Source organism: Oryctolagus cuniculus, chromosome 10 (genome assembly GCF_051225735.1).
Source record: "Oryctolagus cuniculus isolate XC-2025 breed Fujian yellow rabbit chromosome 10, ASM5122573v1, whole genome shotgun sequence".
Classification (NCBI taxonomy): domain Eukaryota; kingdom Metazoa; phylum Chordata; class Mammalia; order Lagomorpha; family Leporidae; genus Oryctolagus; species Oryctolagus cuniculus.
Window position 1 is genome coordinate 523,401 of NC_142876.1, and position 17,276 is coordinate 540,676.

Genomic DNA, 17,276 nt, shown 5'->3' on the forward strand with positions numbered 1-17,276 from the left:
AGTCCCGGTGGCCCCGGAGCATGGACTGCACGGCAGCTCTGCCTGCCCCGCGCTCACCGTGGGTGCTCAGGGCTGCGCCCCTGGCTCTTCAGGCCCAGTGCCGGGGCCTCTCCAGGCAGCCCTTCGCCTCCCTGTAGTGGGCAAGAGACGCACTGGACACAGCCAGCAGCACGCCGCAGGCCAGGGCTCTCCTGCTCGGCCCCTGATGAAGTGCGTGGTCAGACTGGACTGGGTGGACCCGCTCGGGCCGCCTCGCACTCCTGCGGCTGGCTGCTCAGGTCGCCCGTGGAGACCCCTTCCATGAGGCGGATGCGGGGACGGAGGAGGCGGTCTCTCTGGGGATGGAAGGGGGGTGCTCTCTGGTTCACTCCCCAAATGGCTGCAACAGCTGAAGCTGTGCTGATCCAAAGCCAGGAGCCAGGAGCTTCTTCCAGGTCTCCCATGAGGGTGCAGGAGCCCAAGCACTTGGGCCATCTTCTGCTGCCTTCCCAGGCCACAGCAGGGAGCTGGATTGAAGTACAGCAGCCAGGACACGAGTCGGCCCCCTAAGGTTTATTTTTAAAAATTTTATTACTTTCATTTTATTCAAAAGACTGAGCCAGAGAGACAGAATAAGGGAGGGAGAGAGACCGTTTTCCATCTGTTGGTTCACTCCCCAAATGCCCACAACGGCCAGGAAAGGGCCAGGCCAAAGCCAGGAGCCAGCCACTCTATCCGGGTCTCCCACGCTGGGGACAGGGACCGCTCCCCCCCGCCCCCTCCCCCTCCCCCCATCAGCAGGAAGCTGGACCGGAAGCAGGACTCAACCAGGCACCTGCTGTGGGAGGTGGAAGTCCCGGGCACCCGCCCCTGCTGTCATTCTTGACACTTAACCACTTAGGGGCCTCGGCCTCGGGGCCAGCATCACGCATCTGCAGGGGACATCGCTGGCTGAGGCTGTCCACTCGGCATCTGCCCTGGCGAGAGGCTGCCTTCCCCTGCGGTTCACAGGGAGAATGCATGACCGCTGCTGGTGGTGGCAACACCACACCCGACTGGGCCAGCGGGCGGAGGCCGGGCCGCCCGGCACCCAGCCCCACGGCGCCTCCTGCTCCACCCCCAAGGGCACAGGAAAGTGAGCTGGTGCAGTTGTGACCCTGCAGCCTCGGGCCCCATACTTGCCTTCAACCTGGTGGTCGGCCTGCACAGGGAGTCGAAGGCCCGCGGTGCTGCTGCCCACGACGACTCAGACCACAGACCCTCCCCAGAGCCCACGGCCGAGCTGGGACCAGGCTGCAGGAGGTGGGTGCCGCTGAGCGAGGCTGTCCTCCAGCCCACCAGGTGCCTGGCCTGGTCCCTGGGACCGGAGCTGCCCGAGGTTCCTGGGTGAGGCTGCCACGTGCTCATGCCTTGCACCTGCTGTCTGGAGGGCACCCTCCCCGCATCTGGATCCGGCTGCACCTGAGCCCCGCCCACAGCTCACAGCAACGCACAGAGAGCAGTGTACGAAAAGGATTTTTATTAAATGAGAGAAAGATCTGCGTGGTGGATCCAATATGAAAAGATATACAAAACTTTACATCGGTCTCACAGGAGCACAAGGCCACCCAGGCAGGACACGTCGAGGGCAGCCTGGCTGCAGCAGGGACCCCGTAGGGGGCCGTGCCACTCAGATGGGGCCCCTGCGTCCGGCCTCTCCCCAGGGCGTCGCCGCAGACCCCGCGCGCTCCCCCAGCCGCAGGCATGCGGGGCACGAGGCCTGGCTCTGCACGGGGCCCCACCCCCGCCCCCCATCCAAGGCAGGCTCTGTGGAGCCCTGGGGCTGGGCACGGGGACACCTTCAACGCCCTCTCACTTAAAAAAGTAGATTTTCCTGTAATTTGTAGTAAAACTTCTTAAAAACACCAATTTCTGCAAAATAATGTGTTTACATGGAGCTCTGCAAAATATGTCTTTGTGAGGAAACGGACCCGAGGGGCGGGCCCTGGCGAGGACGCGCCCCGCATCACACCAGGTCGCTGAGCTCCGCCTCCAGGGCCGCGGCCATCTCGTCCGCCTCCGAGCTGCTGCCCTCCCCGTCCGCGTCGCTCGACTCCCTGCTGGAGTCGCTGGCAGTGCCGTCCTCACTCAGCTTCCTCTTGTGGCCTCTGAGGAGAAGGAGAGTGGGGTGAGGCTCGCGCCCGGCACACGGCGGGTGGCCCAGTGCGCCGAGCTGCCTGCACCCCACGTGGGCGCTGGGTCCAGTCCGGCTGCTCCACGTCCGATCCAGCGCCTGCGGATGCAGCTGGGGGGCAGTGGGAGCCGTCCAAGCGCTGGGCCCCTGCCCCTGTGTGGGCGACCCGGAGGGCTCCCGGCCGTCCTGGCCCAGCCCTGCCCCTGCCCCTGTGTGGGAGGCCTGGGGGGCTCCCGGCCGTCCTGGCCCAGCCCTGCCCCTGCCCCAACGTGGGAGGCCTGGGGGGCTCCCGGCTGTCCTGGCCCAGCCCTGCCCACTGTGGCCATCTGGGGAGTGAACCAGCGGGTGGAAGATCTCGCTCTCTCTGTAACTCTGCCTTTCAGTCACACAAATCATTTTTTTTAGAAGTCAATCTAATTTCTAGTTTTTCATTGTTCACTCCACTGACAACAACAATAAACTACACGCCACTGAGCAGTCATGCACACATGCTCACACGCACACACACACGCAGCCCAGAGCAGTCACGCACGCACACACAAACGCAGCACAGAGCTGTCACACATGCACGCACACACATGCGCACACAACGCAGCCCAGAGCAGTCACGCACGCACATACACACACGCAGCCCAGAGCAGTCACGCACACACGTGCACACACACACACACGCACACACACGCAGCCCAGCCTGGTTTTCTGATGGGACAGGAGCTCTGGGAACACCCTCACTGCTGAGCGTTTTGCACACTTCTGTGTGCAAGCAGTGTGTACCGCACAGCCCTGCCAGGCTGGGTCCTGACCCCGGGGAGCGCCCACTCCTCCCCAGGGCTCTGCCCCGGCCCAGGCTGGCCACAACCAGCACTGCAACTCGGTCACGTGTTCCGCCATCAGCTGCCCTACCCTCAGGTGACAGACTGGCCCTCATCAACACTCGCTTCCAAGATGTTTGATGACGAGAAGTGTCTTTTCTACAAGTCCTTGGTCAGATCCACGAAACCCAGCCAGCCGCTTCCTAGCTGTGCAAAACGTGAGACTTACGCACGATCCCTTCCCCCCAGCCAGAGGGAGGAGGCTGCCACTCACAAGGCAGCCCTGGCGGCCAGACCCAAGGACACCGGAGTTGCCTGGAAGGGAGTCCCTTCTCACTTGCTGCCGCGTGGCCGCAATGCAGCTCCGAAACGCAGCGGCAGGAAGTGGGCAGAAGGGGGGGGGCACGCTCTGAGAGCCGCTGGCCTGGCCAGGTGGAAGCAGGTCCGTGTGGGGCTTGAGGACCCGAGGGGAGGAGGCACAGGTGGAGTGAGGTGAGCACAGCAGGCGGTCAGGTGGCTCTGTGTGTGCACACGCGTGTGCACCAGGAGGGGGTGCAGGACTCAGCTCTGTCCAGTGCATCAGGGAAGACTGGAACCGGGCAGCGGCCAGCAGCCACACGCTCTCCCCTGCGTCCTAGAAGCCCACGGGTGAGGCCCCTGGGAGGTGCTCAGGCCGTATGCAGAGCAGCAGTGACCCAGAGAGGACACAGACCCAGGTCCGGGGTCTCCGCAGTGACGGCAAGTCAGAGGAACGACTCACGCTGGACACAGGGCAGCGGCGGCTCTCAGAGTGTGGCCCCCCATCCCACCGCCACAGCCTCGCGACGTCAGCCCGCCCCCCGCCCCAGCCTCGCGACGTCAGCCCGCCCCCCGCCCCAGCCTCGTGACGTCAGCCCACCCACCGCCACAGCCTCGTGACGTCAGCCCGCCCCCCGCCCAGCCTCGTGGCATGTGTGACGTGCAGAAAGAGCTCGGCTGACAGCGCCTCTCCTCCTGCCTGAGTTTCGGTCAGGAAAATCGTCTCGGAAGCCAGACGTGAGCTGCAAGCCCAGGGAGAGCCAGGCTGTGACGTGACCGCCAGGGCTGCCCCATGCGCGGCACCGCGTGGAATTCACCTCATGCGTTCACACAGCTGCAAGGCCATGCACAGAGCACGTAAAGCCTGGAGAGTCATTTTAAACGGCATGCAGGAGACAGTGAGAACAGGCTTCCCCTAGGAGGTCACCGCTGTGCCCCCCCCTCCCCGGGAAGAGCCCCTCCCACAGGTCCTCATGCTGGGACGGCGAGGCTTCCCCTACGAGGTCACCACTCACCACCGCCGCCCCCCGGGGAAGAGCCCTGCCCACAGGTCCTCATGCTGGGACAGCGAGGCTTCCCCTACGAGGTCACCGCCGTGCCCCCCACCCCGGGAAGAGCCCCGCCCACAAGCTCTGCTGCTCCTGCCAGCTCCTAACTAACGCGTGAGGTCCTCACTTCTCCAGCGCTGCAGGAACAGGCCCGGGAGACCTCGCCACACTTCAGTCGCCTTCTGCCAGCCACCACCGAAGCATGAGTCCACTGGAGAGAACGCGGGCCCCCGCGGCCCTGGGCATGGCCAGGACACGAGTGGTGCGCTCAGCGCCTGGGGGCCGCGTTTCGGGCTGTGCTTCCCGTCAGGGCCGTCCTTTACCCTCGGGGTTCACTCGAAGCAGCCAGTGCCCACGCAGGGCTGACCTGAGCAGCTGTGCCGGCTCCCACCTGCCCGTGCCACCCATCGGACCTGGGGCCCAGGAACTGGTCCACCGTGAGGGGAAATGTTCAGGCGATGCCGGCGGGCGCCGCTGGGCACCACTGGGCGCCCCACCTGGCCCTGCTCCTGCTCCCCTCCCTGCCAGGGGTGTGTGCTCTCGTCTAAGAGTCACCCTCCTCCAGGACACCTGTGGGCTTAGGGAACCACGTCCGCTGTGGTCAGCACCGAGCTCGCGTGCAGGGCCCAGGCCCCTCACGACGCTGAGGACAAGGGAAGGACCCCGAAGTCTCCCGAGACAGAGGCCAGCACCCACAGCACCGGACACTGCAGGAGAGCGACGTGACAGCCCCTGCCGAGGGCCACACATCCCACCAAGCGTCAGACGAGCACACACGAGGAACACGTGGTCTGCCCGCAGCCGGGGACTCAGATGGGCAAAGCGGAGGAAATGAGCAAGTGCAGATACGTAATGCATGCCCAGGGAAGCAGAAAGATGCGTAAGGAATGAACTCGCGCCGGCCTGCGCGACCCCGAGACGGCCCCGTCACACACACGCAGACCACAGCGTGGCTGCAGGGACAGGCGGCTGCGGGGCTGTTTGCCTGTCGGTGACGTCCGCGTGGCAGTGTGATCTGACAAGTGGACTCGCTCCCACCTCACTGCATGGCAGCAGGAGGGAGGTCCCAGCACAGGCGCAGTGGGAATCCACAGGCTGCCCCGGACAGACAGCTCACATCAGGGGCTAACCGTGTGCGACTTCTACTAAAACAAGGAAATCTCAATTTACTAAGATGTCTACACTAAAAAAAAAGTCAACCACGAAGTACAAAAACAAGACAAGGGGACCGGTTAGGCCTTGGGCTAGGACAGAGTTCTGAGCGACAGAGCGGGCTGCACGGCAGGCACACCGGCCTCACGACAGACGACAGGTGATAACAGAGAAGGAGGCCCAAACCACAGCACCAGCGCGGGTCTGACCAGCACCCACACGCAGATGACACCTGCGATGTGCTCTCTGAAGGGGACACAGGACGCCGAACGCTCCCCCCAGGCCTGTGAGGATCATGGCGTCCGTGTCTGAGGTTGGGGGCTCTCACCAGGGTCTCCGCAGGACACCTGGCCAGCCCAGATTCCCACAGGCACAGGGGAGCTGCCCAGGCCCTGAAATCACAGAAACCCCACTGCCACGGACGCGATGTTCCGGAAGCCTGCGGCTCTCGTCCCAACCACCACCCGAGTGTGCACAGGTTTCTCGGCCCATCCGGGTGGCAATGACACAAGACACGTGGTGTACCAGGCCCCTCAGGGCAGCTGGCGGGCGAACGGGAGGAAGAGCTGTGTTCACTCCGGTGCAAAGAAGTTTGAACTCTGCACGTCTTCATCCTCACGCACTTATTATTACCATGTTTTAGTATCTGAGAAGTGGACAGAGAAGAGAGGGAGGGACAGCGAGTGTGCAGGTAGCAGAGGGAGGTCTCCCACCCGCTGGTTCACTCCCCAAATTCCTCCAACAGCCAGGGCTGGGCCAGGCCAAACCCAGGAGCCTGAAATGCGATCCAGGTCTCCATGCAGGTGGCAGGGGCCCAGTCACCTGAGCCATCGGCTACTGCTTCCAGGACACCCTGGCAGGAAGCTGGAGCAGGGAGCAGGCTGCGACTCATACGCAGGTGGTTTAACCGCGAGAAACGCTCACGCCCACGGGAACTCTGTGAGGCCCTCGCACGAGACCCTGGCTTCTGGCAGGACGGCAGTGGCCGTGCCTGTGACCGGGGCGTGTGTGCACCGCGGGCCCCTTGGCCGCCATCCTCACCTGGGCCCCCGGACGCTGGCCCCAGTCCTCTCACTGCACGCAGACGGCCCGAGCGGCTGCTCCCCGCGGGCCCCCCAGGCCTCTGGCTTCGAGGGCGGGGGCCGCCCCTCCTGCTCCTCCTCCTGGCCGTCGGCCTTCTTCTTCTCACTGTCGCTGTCGTCACTGCCTTCTCCGAGGATGTCGTCCACCTGAAAAACGCCGGGGCTCGGTCAGCGGCCGACAGAGGGACCGGCACGACTCCGTGCGCTCCGGCCCTCCCCCGGGGGACAGCCAGGCCCTCGTCAGGCAGACTCCGGCTCCTCGTTATTCACCACCTCGGGAGCTCGGGCACGGCCGTGGCAGCTCCGCTCTGCACGCAAACACTGGGCTCTGAGGCTGAGCAGCTTGCAGCAGGCAGAGGAAGGATGCACAGCACAGGCAGAGCTGAGCTCCTGCGGTGCGACCGACGGCAGGGATACTCCCAGCACGCTGGTGGGACTGACGGTGAGCAGACAGTGCTCTCTGCAGCAGGACCCCAGGTCTTCCCAGTCCTGGACTTGAGGCAGATGCAGCCACCACCAAGGCCGCTCACCTAGGACAGGAGCCCTCCTGGGGGCTCCCAGGCCGAGGGAGTGGCTGTCGAGAGGCAGCAGAGCAGGATGTGGCCCTGCAGCCGCAGCAGCGTGGGGGGGCGGGGTCACCTTCCACGCCCTGACAGCTGGCCCAAGGGCGCGCCCATCCTCCTGCAGTCTGGGGGAGCGGGGGTGGGGGGGATTCTGGCGCTAACTCTGCCCTGTCACACATGTTCAGCTCCGTGAAAACGTCTGGTTGGGGACAGAAGGCTTTCCGAAGAGCAGTGGCGGGCAAAGAACCGCTCACTTTGTTCAGACGACACTAAGGAAATTTTTAAATCTTAAAATTTCAAAGCAAATGTGTACAGAGAAAAACTTCAATAACTCTGAATTAAGTCCTGAAGTCTCTCCCAAGGGGAAGCACAGGCCCTGTGGAAACCAATGCTGCTGCCAGCCACTGTGGGACCCACAAGAGGGAGGGGGGCAGGAGAGCAAGGCAGGGGCCGCCTGGACCCGGGAGCAGAGCAGCCAGGAGGGGAGATGGCGCTGCGCCCAGAGCCCAGACAGCAGGTCTCTGGCTTCTGCATCCTCCTCTGCACACAAACACCTTAGAAGCTGCGAGGGGAGGAGCTTCCTCTTGGCCAAGGGGTGGCTGTGGTCACACTGGGGCAGACGGCACAATGGGCCATCTTCAAGGACCACGTTTCCACTCCACCTGAGAGGTTCCTGGACCCAAATCCCCTCGGCTGCAGGAACACAGGTGCAAGTGGGGACAGGAGGTACAGAGCTGTGCGGCCTCATGCTCTGTCCCGCTTCCAACAGGGGCATGGTAGCGCCCTACACAGCCCTGTTCTGGCCGCCCGGAGCGGGCCTGTCCTGTGAGTGTGGCCTCAGGGACTAAGTCTGCAAGGACCAGGGCCCCTGAGCTCACAGAAGAGAGGCAGGTGCGACTGAGCACAGCCTGAGACCCGAGCAGGGACTCGCTCTCTGTGCAGATTCCTCACCACAGTGACCACGAGGCGGCAAGTGGGGGCTGGGGCAGGCGCTGTGGAACCGCCAGCTAAGCCACTGCCTACGATGCCAGTGCCACGAGCACTGGTTCAGGTCCCGGTTGTTCTACTTCCAATCCAACTCCCTCCTAGTGCTCCTGGGAAAGCAGCAGAAGATGGTCCAAGTGCTTGGGCCCTGCACCCATGTGGGAGATCCGGAAGGAGCTCCTGATCCTGCCCTCCACCTGGCCCAGGCCCGGGCATTGCGGCCATTTGGGGAGTGAACCAGCGGACGGAAGGTCTGTCTATGTGTCTCCAATTCTGCCTTTCAAACACATAAATAAGTGGTTTAAAAAAGGGAGAAAGAAATCAAACGGGGGTTGTTTCCAGCCATCAACTACGCGGCGGTTTGTCACACAGCCCAGACAATGAACACGCGACTAGGACGCACTGCCGAGGAGTGACGGTGGCCAAGAAGAGCAGAGCATTCCCAAGGCCACGACGAGCTCCCAGGACGCGGAAAACCACCACCCGGAGGCGGACAGCCGGCCGCAGGGCTGCCCCGGCGAGCGGCCTGCACTCGGAGGCCAGCCCTGCTCCCTGACACAGCACAGCACGGGCTCACGCTGCAGAAAGCAAACCGAACCTCAGCACCTGCTCTGAAAGCACAGGGGCCTCTGGGCCAGGCCACGCCCACAGCCCACACACATCGCCCACGCCTGAGACTGCGGCCAGCAAGCAAACGACACGCTGAAGAAAACCCAGCAATTCTGTTAGCAGCCTCAGCTCTAACACACGCATACGTGGACTCTGCTGGTGGCTGCCGCAGCCACGAGGCCATGGCTGTCGCCATCACTCTCTGCTGATCAGAAATGTGAAGAGGCCACAGAACAGGGCAGCCTCGTGGACCAAACTGGTGCAAAGTAACAGCTTCACGCGGTCAGGCTGGTGGCTCCTCCCATCTGTCTGAAGTGTCCTGGTGGGCAGGACAGCGCTTAGCCTTGCAGTCAGGAGGCCCGTGTCCCACACTCAGGCGGGAGACCTGGACTGTTCCCAGCCCCTGCCACTGCGGGCACCTGGGGAGAGAACCAGACGGCAGGAGCTGTCCCTGTCCCTGGCAGAGCAGACTTCATGGGACACAACCAAACTCACAGCCAGCCACCCTCGAGCGCGCCGTGTCCCCTCCTCTGCAGCGCCTGACACCAAGCTCCCACCTGTCTTCAAGGCCCTACCCAAACGCGTCCCCACCACAGGGCCTGCCCGAGTGCACCAGAAACCTAAGGAGGGCAGAGGGCACGACCGCCCCGCGCTCCAGGGCGCAGCCCGGGGGCAGCTCCTGAAACGTCACTGCTCTGGAAGGTGCTTCGGCAGGACCCCCTGGAGGAACTCGTGCCGAAGACTCTGGACCAGAAAGGACTCTGCTGGAAGTGGGAACAAGCGTCCGTCCCGAGGACAGAGGGAGGAGGTGGCCGGCAGCTGCAGCTCCCGCTCTGGTGGGCCACAGCCATTGCAGGCTGGTCTCCCGTTCTCGCCCTGACGTGGCCAGGCCACGCAGGAGCAGCAGGCACACAGGGGCTGGGGGCACCAGTGCACCTGCCCCAGCAGCAGCCTCCAGGACCCCACGGGACCGCACACCCAGCAGCTGCGCACACTCCTCCCATGTGAACTCTACAAAGACGGCGTCTGTGAAGGATGGAGCAGCTACGGGCGTGAGATCCCAGAGCCTGCAGCTTTCTCTGTAGGACGCCAGACGTGCCCCGTGGCCTGGTGGGCACACGGGAGCTGGCCCGGGCAGTGCCATGTGTGGGGTGGGCGTGTCTCACTGCCTTTCAGGGGCAATGGTCTCTGCTTGGAGCGCTTGTGGCTCTGAATCCTTCCATGTCACAAAAGCCGTGGGGACGACTGTCCATGCTGCTCCAGACAGCAGGACCAGCCCTGCGGCATGACCAAGGCGCTGCCCTTCGGCCCATGCACACTCCCCCCACTTTCCTCAGTAACTTCTGAGTTCCCGTAAAAGTAAAACTGAATTTCACTGAGTCCAACTTCACGATTCGCACAGCCGGTAAGTGTGCTCTACAGAATGCAGTCTGGGGCGATCCCCGAGACAGCCACCAGCCACATCAGGCCGGAGAGCTGAGACACGGCAGGGCTGGCCACAGGGCCACGGGGCTGGGGCCACAGAGCGGGGGTGCAGCCGCCACCAGGGATGTTCAAGTCCCAGGTGCCCCACTTCCCATCCAACTCCGGCTAACGCACCTGGGAAGGCAGTGGAAGATGGCCAAGTGCTTGGGCCCTTGGTTTTGGCCTGGCCCAGCCCTGGCTGTTATGGCAAGTGAGCCAGCAGATGGAAGATCTCTCGCTCTCTTTCAAGTAAATTAAATACATCTTAAAACAAAATGGCTTACGTCCATGATGTTCAAAGGGAACCCATAACCATTTCTGAACAGTCACTTCTGGTCACGTGTGATCATCTACGGAAATCGCCAGGAGTGAGGACAGAGCCTCTATGGGGGGCGGGGGGAGCGCAGGGCGGGTGTCCTGCTGGCCCCTGCTCACCACAGCCCGACGACCCGTGGGTCCTCACCCGTGTAACGTCGTTTCTGCCCAAAGACCCCACCCTCCACAGTGTGAGTCAGCAGCAGCAGCAGCAGCCTCACGCCTGCACGGAGCTCGCTGGACGCACGCGCCTTCTCCATGCCCAGTGCCTTCACCAGCACGGCCACGGAGAAGCACAAATGTGGCAAGCGTGGAACTAAACACGGAGAACACGCAGAGGACACGTGAACAAAAGTGGAGGTCAGGCTGGACAGGACTTCAGGCCATCACTTTGTCCACAGGCAGGGACTCACATGTCACATCTGGGATCGATCCCAAATGCATTCCGGTGAGCAAGCCACTCCCACCAGAACCTGTGAATGAGAAGGCACCACCCCTCCAACACTAGCTCCAGGGCGAGCACAGGTGCGTCCTGACTCCAAAGACACGTACACAAACATCTGCCCAGTGGGTCCCGCCCACACCTCACCTACGGGCCACGCCCACGGCTGGCCACAGCTCACCTCACCTCACCTGCAGGCCACGCCCACTGCTGGCCTCAACTCACCTCACTTCACCTGCAGGCCACGCCCACTGCTGGCCTCAACTCACCTCACTTCACCTGCAGGCCACGCCCACGGCCAGCCTCACCTCACCTGTGGGCCATGCCCACGGCCACCACAGCTCAGCTCACCTGCACTGATGAATGACCTCATGCTGAGCAGGCGAGGCCACTCTAGCCCTGGCACGCCAGCCCCACAGCAGTGAGCCCACCGCGCCAGGTGGTGCATGCCAGCCCCACAGCAGTGAGCCCACCGCGCCAGGTGGTGCACGCCAGCCCCACAGCAGTGAGCCCACCGCGCCAGGTGGTGCACGCCAGCCCCACAGCAGTGAGCCCACCGCGCCAGGTGGTGCACGCCAGCCCCACAGCAGTGAGCCCACCGCGCCAGGTGGTGCACGCCAGCCCCACAGCAGTGAGCCCACCGCGCCAGGTGGTGCACGCCAGCCCCACAGCAGTGAGCCCACTGCGCCAGGTGGTGCACGCCAGCCCTACAGCACGTGGCCGCCAGGGCTTCCCAGCTCTGCTTTAGAGGGGAGTGAGGAAAGCGATGCGGCCACAGCAGCCCTCCTGTGCCCCAGGAGAGACCGTGCCCAGCGCACAGGCGCTCCTGAGTGGGAGCTGTGCTCTCAGAGCTCCATCTGGTTTCCAAATCAACGTCACAAGAAGAAAGGGGCCCGGCCGTGCTGGGAAAAGGGACGGCAGCAGCCCTCCTGTGTAGCTGGGCTCTCACAGAGAGGAGGCCCGCGCTGGCTGCACAAGGGGCCCTCCCGGGCCTCAGGCCAGCCACGGGCGCCCGAGTCAGCAGGGCAGTGCCCCACGGGGCGTCCTTGCTCCTCCAGGGCTCCCTCTAGTGTCTGGGGAGTTCATGCTTAAGAACTCAAGACAACAGCAACCCAGGTGGAGGCCCTGGAGACCACCACAGGCCCTACTGGTACCTACTGTGTGCAATGCCCCTGCATGGGTTAAAGCTGGACTTCCGGTAGGACTGGCAGCCCTCAGCGCCAGCTCTGCCAGTCTCCCTGAGCTCCTGCTGGAGGCTGGGAGGCACTGTGACCTGGCCCCGGCCATGCTACTGTGGCGAGCACCCTGGGAGGGAGGCAGGGTCTGTGCTGTCCTGCCTGGTGCCAGCGGAAGTGCTCCCCACACCTCCAGCAGAGGACGGGCCCAGGCTGGCAAGCGGCCCTGGGCCTCAGCATGGAGCGTCTGCACTGGGACTAGCTGTGCCCGCACCATCCTGCAGCTCCGAGCCTGCCAAATTCACCCCACGTCTCCAACAGCTGTCTGCCAGTGGCAAGGCTCAGAAGGCCAACCCGCTGCTGTCACAAGGGCCACCCCAGACGTGGTTCACCTCTGCTCCCCAGCCTGCCCCGTCGTGTAGCACCAACTCTGGGCCCCAGACGTCGGCCTGAGTGTGCAGCCAGTGCAGAGTTAAGACGTGGCTAAGGACCAGGCAGCCTAGTGGTTAAGACGTCTGTGTCCCATGCAGGAGTGACTCTACTGTCCAGCTTCCTGCTGTGCACCCTGGGAGCCAGTGGCGTTTGCTCCAACGACTGGGTTTCCTCCCCCGCATGGGAGACCTGGACGGAGTGCCCGGCTCTCCGCTTCAGCCTGGCCCACCTGGTCACTGCAGGCAGCTGGGGAGTGAACCAGCACAGGGGCTGGCACTCTGCCTCTCAGAGAGATTCCACAGTGCGTTCTCTCTCAGCACCCTCAGGTTTCCCCGCTGCCTCTCCAGGTGGAGGCCTACGTGGCACGGAGAGCTCACCGAGGCCATTCGGCGTGCAAATCCTGGACCCGACATGAAAAGCAAATGCTGACGGGCAGCACCGGGCGGCAGCTCTCTGGCCGTAGATCCCATGGCATCCTCTTGCTAGGATGTCACCAAGCTCCCGGCAGCCAGCTTCCCAGGGCTGGGACTTGAGGCCACTCTTCAAACGCGGTCCTGACACGAGCTGCCTGGGAGCCCGTCGTGTGGCAAGGCCCTTGCCCCACTCAACATTTCCACGGGCTTGAAATGGCACGTCCCATGGCACCGCAGCTGCAGTCCCCTGTGGGTCCCAATCCCAAGTCCTTGTCCCTAAAGGAGCGTCCCCGTTCACCTGCCCCTGCCTGTACCCTGAGCAGGCAGAGTCCACGACAGAACAGGGCTGCGGTCTGAACAGGGGCAGGAGTGACGACACCCAGCTGAGCAGGGCTGCTCACAGGATGCCCGGTGCGTGCATTTCCTGAGGCTGCTATGACCGCAGCCACACTCTGTGGCTCAGAGTTCTGGAGGTGACGGGTCCAAGAGGAGTCCTATGGGACGGGAATCAAGGCATAGGCAGGCCTAGATCCTGCCAGGGCTGCAAGTCATGAGCTGCTGGACCCTTCCCCATCTGCACATCCTCCTCTGCCTTCCTCCTTCCAGCAGAAGCAGCCTGTGCCCAGAATCCTGGCCGATGGCCCCACCCCGAGGTCCCAACTTAATCACAGATGCAGGTGCCACACTGACAGGTGCTAGGAGACACCAGGGCCAGCACTGTGGCACAGTGGGCTGAGCCTCCACCTGCGCCACCGGCATCCACATGGGAGCCAGTTCCAATCCTGGCTGCTCCACTTCCAATCCAGCTCTCTGCTACGGCCTGGGAAAGCAGCAGGAAGATGCCCAAGTGCTTGGGCTCCTGCAACCGCGTGGGAGACCTGGAAGAAGCTCCTGGCTCTTGCAGCCATTTGGGGAGTGAACAGCGGATGGAAGATCTCTCTCTCTGTAACTCTGCCTTTCAAATGAATAAATTAATCTTAAAAAAAAAAAAAAAAAAGGAGTAGCTGGTGCTGTGGCTCACTAGGCTAATCCTCCTCCTGCGGGGCCGGCACACCGGGTTCTAGTCCCAGTTGGGGCGCCGGATTCTGTCCCGGTTGCCCCTCTTCCAGGCCAGCTCTCTGCTGTGGCCAGGGAGGGCAGTGGAGGATGGCCCAGGTCATTGGGCCCTGCACCCGCATGGGAGACCAGAAGCACCTGGCTCCTGCCTTCGGATCAGCGCGGTGCACTGGCTGCAACGGCCATTGGAGGGTGAACCAACGGCAAAAGGAAGACTTTTCTCTCTGTCTCTCTCTGTCCACTCTGCCTGTCAAAAAAAAAAAAAAAAAAAAGTAAACATAAAACAAGCGTCCCTGTCAAGGAGACACGTCAAGTGAGAAGAGACAGGGGTGAGTAAGCCCAAGGGGGTTCAGCTGTGTCCTCCTGAGACACAGGGGAAACAGACGTGACGACAGGAGGGGCAGCCACGGATGACACGGGCAGGCAAGGTGGACGTGGACACATGGGGAGGTCAGCACATCCTCCCATCGTGTGCCTTCACTCGCCTCTCCCTGCAGCACCCACACCACTGGCCCTTCACTCCTGCACACCACCCTCGCCGTGGCCTGCAGTGGCTGCGACCCACGGCACCCTGGTGTGGCCTGCTCTCTCCCGTGGGCCCAGGCCTCCCTGGGAATCTGCATCCAGCACAAACTCTGTGGCCTCATCCCCTCTGTAAAGCACAGCCCCACTGCTCAGTGGGACCCACCCCTGCAGAGCTTCCCTCCCTCCCAGCACCCCCTGTTCTTGGAGAGCCACGGCTGAGGGCTAGGGCTCCTACTTCTGAGACACAAAGAGGGGTTGTGGGACCCACCCCTGCAGAGCTTCCCTCCCTCCCAGCACCCCCTGTTCTTGGAGAGCCACGGCTGAGGGCTAGGGCTCCTACTTCTGAGAAAGAAAGAGGGGTTGCTTTCGGAGGGCCTGAGGTGCCACGTGCACGTGAGGCTTTTGTTTCTCTTTAAGATTTCAATTCCTGACATCACATGGATAATCACAGATGTCGTCACACAGGGATCATGCAGGCTGCAGACCCTCCCTGATCTGCCCAGGAAACTGGATGGAAACCTCCGTGTGGCGCAGCCAGCTGGGAGGGGTGAGCTCCTGGGGCAGGCCGCCAGGCCCAGAGGTGAGTGAGCAGGCGCAATGCAGCGCGTCTGGCAGAGGCGGGGCCCTGGCAGGAGGCAGCACCCCAGGGGGGTGGCTGGCCATCAGGGCACTTCCGGCTGCTGCTGGAAGGCAAAGCTGACGGCTTTCCTCCTCACGGCACGGACGCCACCAACTGGACGCGTGGGTGCAGCTGCTGCCAGACGCAGGCTGGGGACTTGGAGGGGCACCCACTAGGGTGTGTTCACCGGGCGCTCGTGACCTGCTTCCCTGTGATGTCCTTTTAAAGCACAGACTGTCCAGGAAAAACACTTCAAACCATCTGCCGCTGAGGCCCCAGTGGGTGTGGCCTGTGGCCGAGAGGGGCGGGGCAATCACCCAGGCTGCAGTGCCCGTGAGCATCCAGTCACACCACACAACAACAGAGCCTACAAAATGATTTTCAGTTTAGTTCAGCTTTGACCCTAAGACAAAGCCCACTGCACCTGGTGCTCAGTAAAAACGGACTAGAGGTTCCAGTATCATCACTCCTACCAAGAAGCATCTGGAAAACACCGCCAGTCACCGTGCACACCCATGCTCTCGGTGTGGGCTCTGCCGGCTCCCTGGGCCGAGCTGCTGCGTGCCGGGGCAGCGCCCCCAGCACTGCCCCGGACACCAGGAGCACCCTCTTCCATGAGCCAGGTGTCCTGAGGGCCGGAGGGGGATGGTGCTGCTCATCGGCTGGTTCACGGGGCACATGCACCTCTGGGGTGCAGGCGCCTGCCCGCCCGGGCCCCGCCCGCCTGCGGCTCACCTCTCTGTCCATGCTCTCTAAGTCTTCCTTGCAAAGGGTGTACAGTGGCATGGTCTCTGACATGCTGGGCTGGCGCTTTCTCCGAGAAGGGCCGGGCTGTTCTCTATCGCAGGCGTCGGGCGCAGCTCCACCAAACATCTGCTGTGGCTGAGCAGCTCTGAAACAGAGGTCACGGCCGGTGAGGAGACGGCGGCTGCCCCTCAGCACGCCCAACGCCGGACCCGCCAGGGCTCCAGAGCTCACTGCCTGGGCCAGGCCTCTGTGGACGCCGCACGACGTGCACACCTGCCCGCTCGGCTCAGCGGGTCAGAACCACGGCAGCCACGAGGGGAGAGGCACTTTTCCCAGGAGCCAAGTGTTGCCTGCCCTCCAAAGACGGCCAGGAGGGCCAGTGGACATAAAACAAAGCCGAGCAGAACAAAAGCAGCGGTGACCGTGACCGGCTCACATCGCACCGGCAGTGCCGGCTCGCCCCGGAGCAGCTGCAGGACCACCGTGCGCCCACCTCGCCGCCCTCCCCATGTGCCAATCAGCTTCCCTCCCCTGTGAGGGAACCTCAGAAAGTTCACGGCGCACACAAGCCTGAAAATCCGCACACGCACTTCCCACGGCTTCTTGGAGACTCCACGTGTGAGTGCGTGTCAGCAATTACATTCATTTCTTTTCAAAGAAGATTTATTTATTTTGAAGAGTTTCAGAGAGGCAGAGGCAGAGGTAGAGAGGGAGAGGTCTTCCATCCATGGGTTCACTCCCCAAATGGCCACAACAGCTGGAGCTGGGTCGCTCTGAAGCCAGGAGCTTCTTCCGGGTCTCCCACACGGTACAGGGGGCAAGGACTTGGGCCATCTTCACTATCTTCCCAGGCCGTAGCAGAGAGCTGCATCGGAAGTGGAGCAGCCGGGTCTTGAACTGGTGCCCACGTGGGATGCTGGCACTGCAGGCAGCGGCTTTACCCACTACGCCACAGCGCCGGCCCAAAACTCATCTTTTAGCTCCACTGTCCACGACTTTCTCAAGTGCCCTTGGAAACGGCTTTGTGTGGACGCAGCCAGGCTTAGCACACCATGGCGCGTGCACACAACCACAAGGGCTCAGAGAACTGTGCACACCCTCGCTGACGGCTGGCCGTGCAGCCCAGGGTTCCCACTGGGTGGGAGCATGGATGGAGCGGGGGCCGGTTGGTGGCACAGGCCACAGACAATGCAACGCTTAACGGTGCCGACGATGGGGAGAGTTCGTCCGCATCGGACCCGCAGTCACAGGACTAGGAACCATTTGTAGCGGCCACATATGGTATACAGTTTAAGCTCTGCCTGTGGCACTGTCATCCAACATGGCACCAGTTCAAGTCCTGGCTGCCCCACTTCTGATCCAGCTCCCTGCTAATGGCCTGGGGAAAC

At 62.9% G+C, this 17,276-nt stretch overlaps 1 protein-coding gene across 4 annotated transcripts in view; it reads right to left on the bottom strand.

The window, feature by feature from the left end:
- Nucleotides 1-1,478: 1,478 nt before the first annotated feature.
- The window catches only part of CTDP1 (CTD phosphatase 1), a 44,985-nt gene continuing 29,187 nt past the window's right edge, over nt 1,479-17,276 (bottom strand). For 2 of the 4 annotated variants that reach the window (XM_051840464.3, XM_051840467.3), the window contains exons 11-13: nt 15,877-16,033; nt 6,504-6,691; nt 1,479-2,126 (exon numbers count right to left, since the gene is read on the bottom strand). In XM_051840464.3, coding sequence (XP_051696424.3) covers nt 1,985-2,126; nt 6,504-6,691; nt 15,877-16,033 — 487 coding nt within the window. In that variant the 3' untranslated portion in view covers nt 1,479-1,984. The remainder of the gene's footprint in view (nt 2,127-6,503; nt 6,692-15,876; nt 16,034-17,276) is intronic. The other 2 variants (XM_051840465.3, XM_051840466.3) reach the window with 2 other exon arrangements.